This window comes from Linepithema humile, chromosome 6, assembly GCF_040581485.1.
Source record: "Linepithema humile isolate Giens D197 chromosome 6, Lhum_UNIL_v1.0, whole genome shotgun sequence".
Lineage (NCBI taxonomy): Eukaryota > Metazoa > Arthropoda > Insecta > Hymenoptera > Formicidae > Linepithema > Linepithema humile.
In genome coordinates, this window is record NC_090133.1 from 15,143,716 (window position 1) to 15,158,958 (window position 15,243).

At 37.3% G+C, this 15,243-nt stretch overlaps 1 protein-coding gene across 1 annotated transcript; it reads left to right on the top strand.

Annotated features, from left to right (window-relative positions):
• Positions 1-6,297: 6,297 nt before the first annotated feature.
• On the top strand, positions 6,298-7,323 carry LOC137000735 (uncharacterized). The gene has a single exon (XM_067358087.1). It carries the CDS (start codon positions 6,298-6,300, stop codon positions 7,321-7,323), a length of 1,026 nt encoding a protein of 341 aa, XP_067214188.1.
• Positions 7,324-15,243: the final 7,920 nt, after the last annotated feature.

Sequence of the window (15,243 nt, forward strand, 5' to 3'; positions counted from 1 at the left end):
AAAACATATACTATCTTCGCGAGTCTTATCCGTTTCGACATAATCTCCTTTTCTCATTTGTTGGTTGTAGTTGATTCGTCTAAGATGTGATTGATTATTTCAACCTCGATGACCTCTTTTGTTAGTAGCATTCCCACGGTTCGTACTGCTTTAATTCACACCTCTCTCTTACCTCTAGTTCCCCGGAATGTATTTTCTTGAGTATTATTATAACTTGGTTGAATTTGAAATGTCTTTTTACAGTATTTCTTAATATGTCCACTCTCACCACAATTGTGACATTTTTTTATATTAGATATAAATGTAGCTTCCTTTATTGATTTATTTTGATCTCCATCATTTTCCTTTCTCTTCTCAGACTCTATTCTTAATTTTGTCTTTACATAATTTAAGTCCAACGTCTCGACTGTCGCGTTTTCAAGGACAGTTACCACTGTCTCATATGATTTTGGTAATGCGAGAAGCAAATCAGTGTAAAAAGCATCCTCTTCTTTTATATCAGCACCTGACAATTTTAGCTGACATAAAACACGGTCAAATTTTAATAAAAAGTTTTCTAACTTTTCTTCTTCACTCATTTTCATCGACATTAATTTCCTTCTAAGAAATATTTTTCAGACAAACCCTTTTTTTCATATACCTCTTGTAAACTTATCCACATATCATATGCTGTTTCTTTATCTCTAATAATATCTATTTGCGTATCATCAATACATTGTACAAGTATAGATTTGCATTTATTTTCCTTCTTTTTGGCTTCTTCTTTCTGCTTCAATGTATCATAATTTTCATCACTGTATTTAACGAGTATCATATCTTCTACATTGAGTTCTGTCAATATTGTTTTAACTCGAAATTTCCAGGTAATTTCATAATTATTGCCACTTAATGGATCAATGTTATAACTGTTATTCTTATTTTGCCATTTTTAAAACGAGCCAGAAGTAATACAAAGGAAAAATATAACCTTATTTTAAAGCCAATTGTCTCACTTAATTATTGCAATCCTGGGCCCATAACCTCTTAAATATATATGATGATTATTCCTTTATGATGCAGTTAAACAAAGTGTACGTGTAGTGCTTGAGCAAAATAAGTATATTTGAATCAAACTTATAAAATACTTTTACATACTTGCACGCGGTTTTCTTTCTCTATATCTAACAGCATAACTAGAGAGAAAAACAAAAACGGATTTAGAGTAACAGAAAACATAAAACATAGCAATAGAATGACATTATTCTTAACACAATTCATTCTTTAAAAAAATAATTAAAAAGAAGCATTCATCTTCGTGTATTTGTGTATAAATTTTCAATGTTATGCTTATGAATTGTCAATCTTTGAATAGTTATAAGTTAATGAAGAAAGTTGTACAACAATTCTGTTTAGATTGTTTTAAAACATAATCTTAACTTTCACTCTTAAAAAATAATCTCAACTCTATAATTGGATTTTTCTCAAAGATGTCTTTGCTCAATAAAGCAATATTAAATTTGAATAAACAATTTTAAACATCAAACTTTAAGCTCTATATTTGTACAAATATTTGTACAAATTTGCGTAACATAAAAAATTTGTACAACTACTTTGAATTGTTCAAATTTATAAATTTTTTAGATTTAAATCCTTTTTATAATTTTTACTTAATTTAATTTTATAATTTTTTCTTTTAATAATTTTTGTAATGTGAAACCGTTGATTTGATTCAATCAAGCTGATATTTGCAATAATTTTTACTACATTAATTAAACTATTTATTCAATAGTTATATACAAATTAAATACTGCAGACTATATGAAACCGATATATTAAAAAAAAAAATTGTGTTAATTTTAGGAAAAAAGATTATATTTTTATTTGTGACTTGAAATAAATAATTTCTGCTTATATTATTTCTAACATATACATAGTTTAAAGAAACAATTATATATTAACGTTGTGTTTGATAAAATCCTATAAAACTAAATGTATAGATTTTGTGTATATATAGTGTATATATTGTGTATAAATATTGTATTTAAAATTGCATATTAACTTCTACGTTCTAGTATGGATATTTTAAACAGATGTCATATTATTATAACCTATTATATTAAAATAATATTCTTGAAAACAACAAGCTGATAGAGCAGGAGCTAGTTATAATTGCTCAAATTTTCCTTTTATTATAAAATTACAAAGTCACAGACGTTTCGGCCTAAAGGACGTGGCCATCTTCAGTGTAACAAATTAATATGTCGTCGTTAGTCGGAAAACGTAGACAAGATAGTCAGAATAATTTAGGTAACGCATCCTGTTAATGTGAAAACGAACAAAAGTTAAGAACGTTCTCCAAACACGAAAATAACGAACAACAGATTTTAGAAAATTAATTATGTATAAATACCTTTTTTTTGACATGGATAGTACATTTTTTCATATTAAACTTTTGTGAAGCCATAGATCATCTAACTTGCAAATAGAAAAAGAAATAGGTCAGAGATTACTAAAAAATTTTTTTAGGAAAGGAAATTGACTCAGTTAAGAAAATGTAAAAAAACATAATAAATAAAAACAAATTAGATTAAAATTAAGGTTAAAAATTAAAAGAAAAAACAAAACTAAACCGAAAAATAAATTAGTTTCAAAAAAGATATATACCTTAGGAGATCCGTTAGAAATATGTATCAAATAAATAAAATAAGACATGCGTCGGCAGTGAGCCAGGCTTGACTGGCAAAATGTAGGAAAGAAAAAGGAGAGGGGATAGATTATAGAAAAATTTTAAAGGGTGGGGAATTTCTTAAGGATTGGAAGATATGTGTCAGGTAATAATTCCGTGTCCTCCTGTTTATTCAGTCCTGTACTCTGTCTTTTTATATGTAGCATTTCGGAAGTTAATCTTTTACTATAACACTCTCTGTCTAGTATGTCAACTTTGTCCCATTTGAAGTCATGATTGAAATCCTTTCTGTGGCAAGAAATTACTGAGGGGAAACCTGATTTTTTATTGATATCCGTTCTGTGTTCTTTTATTCTAGTCCGTAATTGTCTTTTTGTCTGTCCTACGTACGTGGCGTCACAGTCTTGACAAGAAATCTTATAAACAATATCACACTGGTTCATCCTGTCTAAAGAGTCCTTTCCAGTTTTTATGATTTTGTTTAATTTGTTGTTGTATGAAAAGGCCAACATACAGTCATTTATTTTTGAAAATTGAAAAAATTGTTTAGATAAATTTTAAACATACGGGATCGTAAAAATTTTCCTTTTTTTATTATTATTATCGTTGTTCTTATCGTCATTTTTGTTAAAATTTTTGTGTATGTGAAAATTAATTCTGTTTCTAATATTTGAGAAAATAAAATCTAGTGGATAACTATTGTTTAACAGAATTGTTATTATGTTTTCAAAATTTTTTTGATGAAAACGTGGATGTGAGAGCCATAGGACACTATCGACCATGCCAAAGATGACACCTTTTTTATGAGATAAAGGATGGTGTGAGTGAAAATTTAAGTATTTTCCCGAGTATGTTTTTTTGTGAAAAATGTCCAGTATAATCTTTGAGTTGTCATTTATAATTAACACATTGAGAAAATTTATCCGATTATTACTGCTAACTTCCAGTGTGAATTGCAACCTGGGATGTATGGAATTGAAGATCGTAGTGGTTTCATTTAGTAAATTATATGGGACTGCAATAAGGATGTCGTCAACATATCTATAATAAAACGAAAGTGTGCATGATAAACGTTCCATGGCTTGACATTCCAGATCTTGTAAAATAATGTCCGCTATGATGGGGGATAAGGGAGAGCCCATTGGTGTACCAAAAATCTGTTTGTAAATTTTATTGTTAAAACTAAAGAACGTAGAATTTAAGACTAGAGTGATACCCATAACCAATTCATTAAGTGGAAGTATGACCCCTTATCTGATTCCACCGTTTCTCAATGCTATTACCTGTATTTTCAATAGGTACGTTAGTAAATAAAGATACCACATCTAAAAAGGCGATGCAAATATCTGGATTAATAAGTTTTCCGTTTAATTTTTTAACCAAACTGAAACTGTTTTTTATATGGCTGTCTGGTTTGTTTATACTATTGTAAAGTAATTTGTGTATGTATTTAGCTAAATTGTATAGAGGACTGTTAATGGAAGAAACTATCAATCTGAGTGGATAACCCGTTTTGTGAATCTTTGGTAAACCATAAGCTCTGGGCAAAATCCCGTCTGTTTTTAATAAATGGAAATATGTATGTTTTTCAATATAGCCTCTACCTTTCCATCTTGAAAGTAGAGAACGTACGCTTTCAGTTAACTTTCTGGTTGGATCCCTCTCAATTATCTGATAAGGGTTTGTGTCGGAAAGAATATCTTCCATTTTGTTTACATAGTCGTTTTTATTTAATGCAACTGTGACGTTTCTCTTATCAGCTTTTGTAAAGATCATATCTGGGTTTTCGTTGACAAATTTTTTTGTTCTTTTGAACCAAGATCCCACCAGAAAGTCATTGTTATTACAAGAGACAATGAAGTTATTAATAATCGAAGCGGCTTTATTCCTCACAGAACACTGAGTCTCTTTATCAAACTTTTCTATGCTCCTTTCTATGTTTTTGATAAATTCAAAAGAAATCAGTCTTTTGTTAGTTATAGGTAAATTAAATCTATCACCCAATTGCTATAACAGAATTACTTCTTTTGGGATAGTAACACTTGAAATATTGAGAAACCAGTTTTCGTGTATTCTTTCAAACTCATTACTGAACTCGAATCTCTCTGGTGTGATGTTTATGGTAACATTTTCTTTATGCAATTATCCGATTTTGACAAAACCCATGCTTCAGCAAGAGGATCATCCGTTTTTGTCTTATAAAAGGAATAATTGACAGACTTTTAGACTTCTTTTCCTTGTTCTGCAAAGCAACAAGCCACTCGATCTTTCAATCTTGAACTCTAATATTCTTGTATAATAGTCTCGACATTCGTCTCTCTTGACTAGTGAAAAATTCGCAAGTTAGATTCATCGGTAACGTATTAGAGATTTGTTTAAATTTGTCGTAAACTACATTTCTTAAGTACCGTAAGCAGAGAGGCGTCGCTCAACTCTAATCGTATAATTTTGTTAGTTACATCTTTGTTTATGTTCGTTAATCTTTTGAGCGAGTTTACATGGTAAAGATGTAAATGTTTTGTAATAGACCATTTAAGATGCGGTATGATATAACGAATACATTTCTTCAAAAACAGAATGCGAGATCTTACTTTTACTATTAAAAATCTGTTGTTCGTTATTTTCGTGTTTGGAGAACGTTCTTAACTCGTTTTGTTCGTTTTCACATTAACAGGATGCGTTACCTAAATTATTCTGACTATCTTGTCAACGTTTTCCGACTAACGACGACATATTAATTTGTTACACTAAAGATGGCCACGTCCTTTAGGCCGAAACGTCTGTAACTTTGTAATTTTATAATAAAAGGAAAATTTGAGCAATTATAACTAGCTCCTGCTCTATCAGCTTGTTGTTTTCAAGAATATTATTTTAATAAGAAAAAGAGCTATATTTTTATACTATTGTATTTCTATTATATTAATTTTATGGAAATTCTTAATACTTTAATTTTTTTTAAACTATATGTAAGAAAAAAATATAAAGCAATATAAATAATTATTTTTTATATAGAATATGTATAGAACCGTATGGGCATAGGTCCAGATACAGCTGCGAAGCGAGCGCCTGAGCCGTCGCGCAAGCGTATTAAAATTTGAGAAAAATCCTCAAGAGGGGAACGATGGTCTCATTATAAAAAGCGAGAGATTATCGAAAACTGCAGTCATTTTTGTAAGACTTACAGTCAATCAGATCTCTATTAGCGTCAATTTGAGTCTTACAGATTCACATAGTTATTCAGACAGATAGTGGAATTCACGTAGTTGTAATAAGTGTTAAAGTAAAGTAAGATCAAAATCAATCACATCGTTCTACTTATTTACCACGACCAACATATTTCTCAAACTATTCGTCTGAAATCCAACATTTATGGTCCTTCGAGCCGGATCCGCGCGTACAAGAGTCGGTGAAACAATTTCTGGTTCGGTCCGGGCGGGTTCGAGAACTAAATCAGCATTTTAATCAATTCGAAACTGAGTCGTGCATGCAATCGGTCAGTACGTTCAATTAGCTGTATCGGTTAACGGCAACGTTGTTTGTGTTTATCGTTACAAAGACAATTTAAAGATTCAAGTTCAACGGCTATAGGCAGGCTATTAGCGTGAAAAAAGGTACAATAATTAGCAAGCAGAATGAGTGTCGAACAATTGAGAAGGCAAAGAGGAGCAATTAAGGCAAAGCTAACAGCGACAAGAAATTTCGTGAATAGAGTAAGCGAAGATTTGAATACTACCACGAAGGAAGAAATTGAGTCACGTATTCAAGCCTTGGAAGAGGCATGCGTTAAATTTCAGGCCATCTCGCAACAATTACTGAATGTGGTATCCGACGAAGAATACGAACATCGAGATGCGTCGGAAGAGACAGAGTTCGACGATCGATACTTTGCGATAAGAGCATCGTTATTGCAATGCCTCGAAAAATTAAAACCATCATCCCCAGTAACAATTAATAATGACGAAGGTCAAATGGGCAATGTTACGCTGGCTCAAGTTTTGGAGCAGCAAGTAATGCTCATGCAACGTCTATCTGAGCGTTCAAACGACTGCAACGGCAACGATATGTTGCAGCGGATAATAGAGCAGCAGGGTCAGATGCTCGACCGGTTGAGCTCACAATCCGGAACGCCGCGAGAATCGCAAGTAAAGCTGCCGATTATCAAACTACCGACATTCAACGGAAACATCGAGGAATGGAAAAGGTATGCCGACACATTTAAAACACTAATCCACGACAGCGATTTGTCGAATGTGCAAAAGCATCAATATCTGGTAGGCTCATTAAGCGGTCCAGCTGCACGGGTGATCGAGTCGATCGAGATATCGGATCAGAATTACGCGATCGCGTGGGAATTGGTGAAAAAACGTTACGAAGACGAGAAGGCTATTCGCAAGCGACACGTTCAATGTCTGTTCGAGCTACCGCGAGTGCATCGAGAGTCAGCGGGAGCGATTCGGGAACTTGTGGATCACGTTCAAAGACATTTACGAGTCTTAAACTCGATGAAGAGTCCCACGGAATCTTGGGGAGAATTGATTATTTATTTGATCGAGAAAAATTTGGATAGCGTCACGAGGAGACGTTGGGAGGAACACGCCGAAAATCTAGAAAATTTATCGACAAACGCAATATTAGAATTTCTGCAACGCCGATGTTAAGTTTTGGAACGCGTATCTCTGAGTGAAAATTCGGGAGATAGCACGAATAAGATAAAATTCAATTACGAAAGACATGACGGTAAACAGAAGCAGTCGTTTTCTTCGAAATCGCAAATAAAAACATTGTTATCGACTAACGTTCAAGGAGGACGATGTTACTTGTGCCAAGGCCAGCATCTTATTTATTGCTGCGACCAATTTTTGAATTCATCGGTTGAAGATAGAATTCAGACAATTATGCGCCTAAAGCTGTGCATCAATTGTCTTCGCAATGATCATTTCGTGGCGAATTGCAAGTCAGGCTCGTGTCGAGAATGCGGAGGACGACACAATACCTTGTGTCATCAATCAAGGGAAGCAGCCAACTCAATAAAAAATTTGAGGAAAGGGTCAATCAATGCTCCTGTGGAAACAACAAGGAATGCGAATTCATCGACGGAGTCAATGCGAGAGGCAGCGGCATCTTCTGCCCAAGCATCGAGCGGACTGTCGGTGCATCATGCGCGGGGAGAAACGAGGCGGAAGCACGTCCTGATGTCAACAGCAATAGTAAACGCTAAGGGAAGTAATAATTACAATTGTCAATTAAGAGTTCTATTGGATAGCGCGAGCGAAACTAATTTCATAACTTTGGCCGCATGTAAAAAACTTGGCTTAAAATTAAACAATGTTCACGAATCCATTAACGGTTTGGGCGATATGAATTGTACAATTAAACACGGTTGTCAAGTACAGTTAAAATCGCGAGTCTCAGAATACAAGCTAAATCTCGATTGCTTAGTCGTTCCGAGAATAACGCGAGAATTACCATCGGTGTCTATTTTAGTTTCTAAATTGTCAGTAGTATATGGCAGGTATGGGGCGTCACAACAAACCCCCACCACCTACCCCATATTTGACCCACTGACCTACATTTGGTCTGGCGTCAAAACAAATGACGTCACAGGGAGGGGAGGGGGAAAAGATGGCGGCAGTGGGTCCAACATGGTGGACGTCTACAAGATGGCGGCTGTTGACAAGATGGCGGCTGTTGACAAGTGATTTTTATTTTTCGGAATTGAGAAAATTCAAGCTGGGTTCGAACCTGGATCGCTGGATTTCTAGTCCTGGTCCTAGTCTGCTGGGCTACCTATACATCTAATGATAGTAAAATGGTGTGTCGTATTTATGGCTATGGGACCTGGCAGGGAAGGGATGTATATATGCTGGGACCGCGTCTATATGATGTACCCCGGACTCTCTGGCAGGTATGGAGCATGTAAACAAACGACGTCACACAGTCGCCTCTAGTCTGCGAAGGGAAGGGATGTATATATGTTGGGGCCGCGTCTATACGAGGTACCCCGGACTCTCTGGCAGGTATGGAGCATGTAAACAAACGACATCACACAGTCGCCTCTAGTCTGCGAAGGAAAGGGATGTATATGTGCTGGGGCCGCGTCTATATGAGGTACCCCGGACTCTCTGGCAGGTATGGGACATGTAAACAAACGACGTCACACAGTCGCCTCTAGTCTGCGAAGGGAAGGGGCGCATTTATACTGGGACCGCGTCTATATGAGGTACCCCGGACTCTCTGGCACGTATAGCGAACAAAAGAATGACGTCGCAGCGACAAATGATCATGCGACTTTTAGTTTGATATTTGGTGTGATGGTTAAGGGGTCGAGCGCGCGATATTGCGTGAACGGGGTGAGCGTCAGCCACCCGTTTTCGCAGATTGAACGTGCTGTAAGAATTGACGATGGCAAGTGGAGCGTGCAGGAACATGCGAAAAGGAAAGGAAACAAATGCAAGAAATGGAATACAAAAATATGTTTATTTGCAACAATTTTTCTTAAAAGTACATGGTCGAACGTTATAGACAAAAATATTTTATTTATTTGGAGAGTATTCAGAGAGTCATAAACAAATCCATATATGCAAGAAAAATGTACGTTCGTATAGATTACAATTTTCGCTGCAACTTGATTATCCGTACAATTTGATTGAAGTAAAGTGCAATTAATTCTAAAAATATTATTTCAAAGTACGTATCGAGAAATGTTAAATCTTTTAGTTGCAAACGTACATTATGTTGAATATTGTGACAATTAGTGTTTATAGTGTGTTTTACAATGTTACTTTCGATGAAGTTCTTGTTGGGTAAATTTACCTGTATTTCATTAATAAGATATTTAGAGCAATCATTAACACTGTTTGCGATTATATTTAACTGATTTAAATTAGCGTTTACGCAATCGAGTAAGTTTTCCAGTCCGAGAAAAGTAGTCTTTTGCATTGCTATTGCGTAGGAATATGTTCGTGGTTTCTTCGGAGTATGGATGATTTCTTCTGCAGCCAAGTTACTTCCCGAAGAAGGCTCTTCTTGCTCCTGATATTTCAATAGCAGGGCTTTTGCTCCATAGGTGGTGGTGAAATTTATAATTATCTTCTTGATAATAATAGAGTTAGACTTAACACTATTTCTATTTAAATAATCAGTCATAAGTGCCATGTTTTCTTGAAATTGCTGCCACTCCACCATGTTGAAGCAAATACCCTCTTCCTTGGAAGTAAATTTAACAGCGGGTTGGAAATCAAACTCGTCATCGTTGATTGAAGTTTGCAACCCAACATGAATTTTTTTCGTATATGAGGAATTGAGTCCGTAAGTGGTGTTGGCTAACATCATATAATTTTGCTCAAATTTTTCTCCATTGAAGTATCTTGCTCCGGAAACGTCACCGCGCACTTCGTGATGTTCAGAATTTAAAATTTCTTTGCGTTTACTCATGATACTAGTTTTCACGTAGACACAAAATGAAATACAAAAATGCTGTATCTTCTTTATTGTTGCTGCTGTTGTTACTGCTGTTGCTGCTGCTGCTGAACCCGCACGTTCGAATGTCAGAAAACGAATGATTAAAATTTTCCCAATCGCATGGAGTAGAAAATCGGAAAAGTAGTGGGAAAATGCGTGCGCATAAAAATTTTGAGTCATCTGATTGGATACGATGTTTATTGCTTCTACATTTTCTCGAACTCTCTTAAAAACGACCGTTGATAAAAGAAGGAGTAAGGACATCGTTTCGTGCGCTGTTACATCCTGCACAGTCTCGCATTACAATTATTCGGAAAAAAATCAAAGGGTACAAAAGGAAGAGAAACTGAGGACTGAGGAATGAGAAAAAATTAAAATATTGCAGTCAACGGAATTTTTACGAGCTTTCATCCTAAAAAGCTCTAAAACTATAAATCTCCAATCCGATAAAACTATTTATTTACACTTGGACCCTGGAAAAATTACATTTTAAACATATAGAATCTAAAGGGTTAGACAAAAAAAAGATCGGAAATATCCGTACCGTTAAAAAAAGAAGCAATTTACAATAGGGTAAGCAAATGTAAACCTTTTTATATTACACGTGAAAGTTTATTACTGTGAGTTTTCGAAATTAAGTTTTGCTCACGTACTAACTCTCAATTAAATTGTAAAAAGTTATAGGAAAAGAATATCGACATCGTCCGAAGGGTATTTTTTGTCTGATAAACCCTTCGAACACTAAAGTAATATACACCTTGTAAAGTTGCCGCCAATGTGCGGAAATCTTTGTGAAAGATGTACAACTTGAAACCGATTGATTTTTTTGATCCGACTGAAGGTATAAATAGGAGGTTTGAGACGGAGAAAAATCGCATTTCAAAATTCTCAGTGTAGTGGACAACACGCGTCGTGTTTCTTCGTATCGTGAATTCGGGCGAGATTATCTTGAGTACGCGAAAATGGTTGAGAATTTAAGAAAAACCGTCGAGACATGCTTACTACTGTCACGCGCTTTGTGCGGACTCGATGTGAGCAGATATTTATCGCTGTTATCAGACAACGATGAAAAAAATTTTGAAGTGTTTGCGAAATTTGCGGGGGTGTGTCCTAGTGCAGTACTAGCGGTGCTATTTCGCTTGGGGCATTTTGCCTCCTATCAGAGACTTGTAATCTACGCGGGTGAAATTATCGAAATGAGAAGTATTTTCGGTGATGAAGAAGTGGAGGATGCGGGTAGGCATATAGCTTTTCTATTATTTTATTTTCATCGATCGATTTCGGAAGCGAGTGAAAACGGTGAGTTTATATTCCAATTTTTATTATATATATATGTATATATAATTTTCAAAAATTAAAAGAGTAAAATCTTTTAGGAGTACAACATCGGAACGTATCGCCTCGCAGGATCGCGGGGGTGAGAGGAGTGCAACGTATTGCACGTCCTGAAGAGTATACTCCTCCTCACGGAATAAGGCGACGGGCTGATACTTCACCCGAAGCCGGACCCTCACGTGAGTCTTATCACACATTCTTTTATGAAAAATAAGCATTTCATATTGGTAAATTTTTTTAAAATAATGAAATATTAAATGTTTTTAGGGTGTGCACGTATCGAGCTCACACCTGAGCCACCTCTCGTTAACTTGGATAGCGAGAGCGAGGAAGAAGAAGTTGGAACTCACGAAGTGAGTTCATTTGACGAGGAAGAGATTTTTTCACCAGGTGAGTAATGAGAAATTTATCGCAGTAAAAAAATGGATAAAAATTTTTTATCCGCTAAAAAACAATGGTGAATTTTTTAGAGTTTAACCAAGAAGGTGAAAATACAATAATAATAGAAGATTCGGAGGAGGAGGAGGATGAGGATGATGATGATAATGAGGTACAAGAGGAAGATATGGGGGAGGAGCTGAGTGGAACGGAAGAACGGACTCTAGAGGAACTTTTGAGGGAAAGAGGTAAATACAATTATACATTTTTGCATAGATAACGCTTTTTCATACTCGAATACCTTTATTCTAACCGGACGAAATTTTTAGGAATTGTTTTCCCGGAAATTTCTTACTCGCCGGAATATTAGTGATCAATGATCAACACGATCAACGGTGAACAAGAAAGGGAATAATCCTGTATAAAGGTGAGAGAATTTAATATGAAATGTATTACTATTTTTAATTTTAACAACACGTAAAATTCGAGTATGGAAGTGTAAAAACAATAATTTTAAAGATAAACTAATTCGTTTGTTTTCGATTTTTTCAGTTCAGTTTGGTGGAGGAGGGGGAGGAATGGAAGAAAACACGCAGCAGCAGCAGCAGTCGGCGGAAAATCAAGCCGAAGAAACCGACGACAACGAGATAGGAGTTCGTGGGGAGGGGAGACTGGAGAGAGAAGAGGATAAGGAAGCGTTGTTTCCGGAGAATCAGGTTGGTGCGCCGGAACAGATCGCGAATCATAACGGGGATAATTTTAATTATTTAGATTTAATAAGGGAAAACGTGCGTGAGTTTAGAAATTTCGGTGTAGTAGGGAGAGAGGCTGGTTTTCGCCTTCAATCATTACCAGAGGCGGAGGAGGTTTACGCGTGGTTAGAAAACGCGTTTCGCGAGCTTCACGCGTACGCGGTACTTTCCTGTGTTCCCGGTGATTACATCGGACTTAGTTTCGATTCCCCGAATCTTTCACACGGGCCCGTGGGTATTTCGTTCCGACCATCTCGTGATTTGACTCACGAGAATATCTGGAACCTCGTGAGTTCGTTAGCTCAAAGCTCCGGGGGCTTGAACGTAGCGCAAGAATTCAATATCCACGTTTACCGTGTCACTCCTCCTACGGATCGTGCGGGTAATGCGCTTGATATCGCTGGTAAACGCTCGATTTTAACGATATCCAACTCGGATAACTTATGTTTTCCTCGCGCACTCGTAACGGCGCAAATTTACAATGAACGTGGTAATTTACGTACGGGTAGCCTACAAGAAAGATGGAACGCCGTGAGATACCGTCATTCCTCGTTACAACGTGAGTTGGCACGTGATTTAACGAGGAAAGTCGGTATTACAATTCCAGAAGAGGGTTGCGGTATTCGCGAAATCGAGCATTTTCAGCAATATTTAGCCGCGGAAAACATCGCGATAATGGTTTATAGCGCGGAAACTTTTGGTCACGGGGGTAAAGTCTTATTTGATGGAAATGCGATACTAGCCTCACTACATCGCGAACCGGTCGCGAGTTTAAACATATTACATCACGCTGAATTACGACATTACAGCGTTATTTTAAATTTAAGAGCCGCCGCGGGTAGCCGAGGTTATTGTGTACCATGTAACGTCGGTTACCGCAGCGATGTAAGGGGACACCGATGCTCAAATAAATGCCCTCGGTGTTACGCGGTACCTTCGTGCGAGCGATTCGACGCGGAGCGTATTCATTGCGAAAATTGTAATCGCGAATTTTTCAATCACGCGTGTCTTGAGCATCATCGTGCGCAAAAATCATACGATGGGCAATCGTCTCGTAGCGTTTGCAACACCGTATGTTTTTGCGAAGAATGCGGTCGTTTAATCGAGCGTAATAGACAACACGAATGCGGCGTGACTTACTGTTCAACGTGTCGTTCTGCCCAGCCGTTGAATCATCTTTGTCACATGCTTCCTCTCCCTCACAAAGCTAATTTCCGTACTAACGACACGGAGCACATTTTGGGAGAGGGAGGAGAGCAACAACAAAACGCGGGTGAGTGCGTACTTAAAACAGAAAGTCGCGTCGCATTCGTGTTTTACGATTTCGAGACGCGACAGGATGACACGCTTCAAGGTACCGCGAGTGTAAATATTCACGTACCTACACTTTGCGTCGCGCAGCAGATTTGCGAAACGTGTGCCGAGATTGAGGATACTTCGGTGCGCTGTCGGTGGTGCGGTATTCGTGAATACATAATTCGTCGTGATCCTGTAAAGGAGTTTGTAGATTTCGCGACACGTCCGACTAAATATTTTAAACACATAATTTGTATAGCTCATAACGCGAAAGCATTCGATGCGCAATTTATCTTACGCTATATTGTTGAGAGCGGAACCGCCTTAGAACCGCGGGTAATCTTAAACGGGACGAAAATTGTAGTACTAACAGTGGGACATACGAAATTTATCGATAGTATTAATTATATGCCAATGCGTTTATCGGAGTTACCGAAGGCTTTTGGCCTGACAAATACTTCGGACAAAGGCATTTTTCCGCATTTATTTAATACCAACGATAATCAGTCATATGTCGGTCCGTTGCCGGATATTCGATATTATTTACCCGATAGTATGAATACGAACGAGCAAGAAAAGTTTTTAGCGTGGCACGCGGAAATGATTCGTACGAATTATGTTTGATTTTGAATGCGAGATATTGCGTTACTGTCGCAACGACGTGAATATTCTGAGACGCGCGTGTATGTCTTTCAGAAAGATTTTCTTGAAGTGCGGTCGCGTGTGTCCGTTTGAGGAATGCACAACAATCGCTTCCACGTGTATGAGGGTTTTTAGAAAAAACTTTTTACGTGAAAGAGAAATTGGAATAATTCTACCGGGCGGGTACAGACGCGCGAATACCCAATCGCGGAAAGCGCTTCAGTGGCTGGTGTGGAAGGAGCGCGAGCTCGGACATAACATCACCCACGCAGGACGCACTCGGGAATATCGTCTGCAAGACGGCACGCTAGTCGATGGTTATTACGAGTCGGTGGAAAACGGTATAACACACTATCACGTGTTGCAATTCCACGGTTGTTTTTGGCACGGATGTCCGTCATGTTTTAAGATTAATCGCGATAGGGAACTAACGGTAAACAACGAACGCGGCGATACGATTGATTTGCGTTATGAGCGCACCATCGCAACAACGTATCGTCTTCGAAGACGGGGGTACTCGGTGATAGAGAAGTGGGAATGCGTCTTTGATCGCGAAATGATGGAAAATAGGGAAATGCGTGAATTTTTACAAAATCACCCGATGATAGAAATTGAGCCGCTCAACCCGCGCGATGCGTTCTACGGTGGACGTACGGGGAACATCGTGACGCGGTACGAGATTACGGATACGGAGAAGATACGTTACGTGGACGT

Bases quoted from the DNA above. Each gene is read 5' to 3' on its own strand.
- LOC137000735 (XM_067358087.1), top strand. From the start codon at position 6,298: ATGAGTGTCGAACAATTGAGAAGGCAAAGAGGAGCAATTAAGGCAAAG.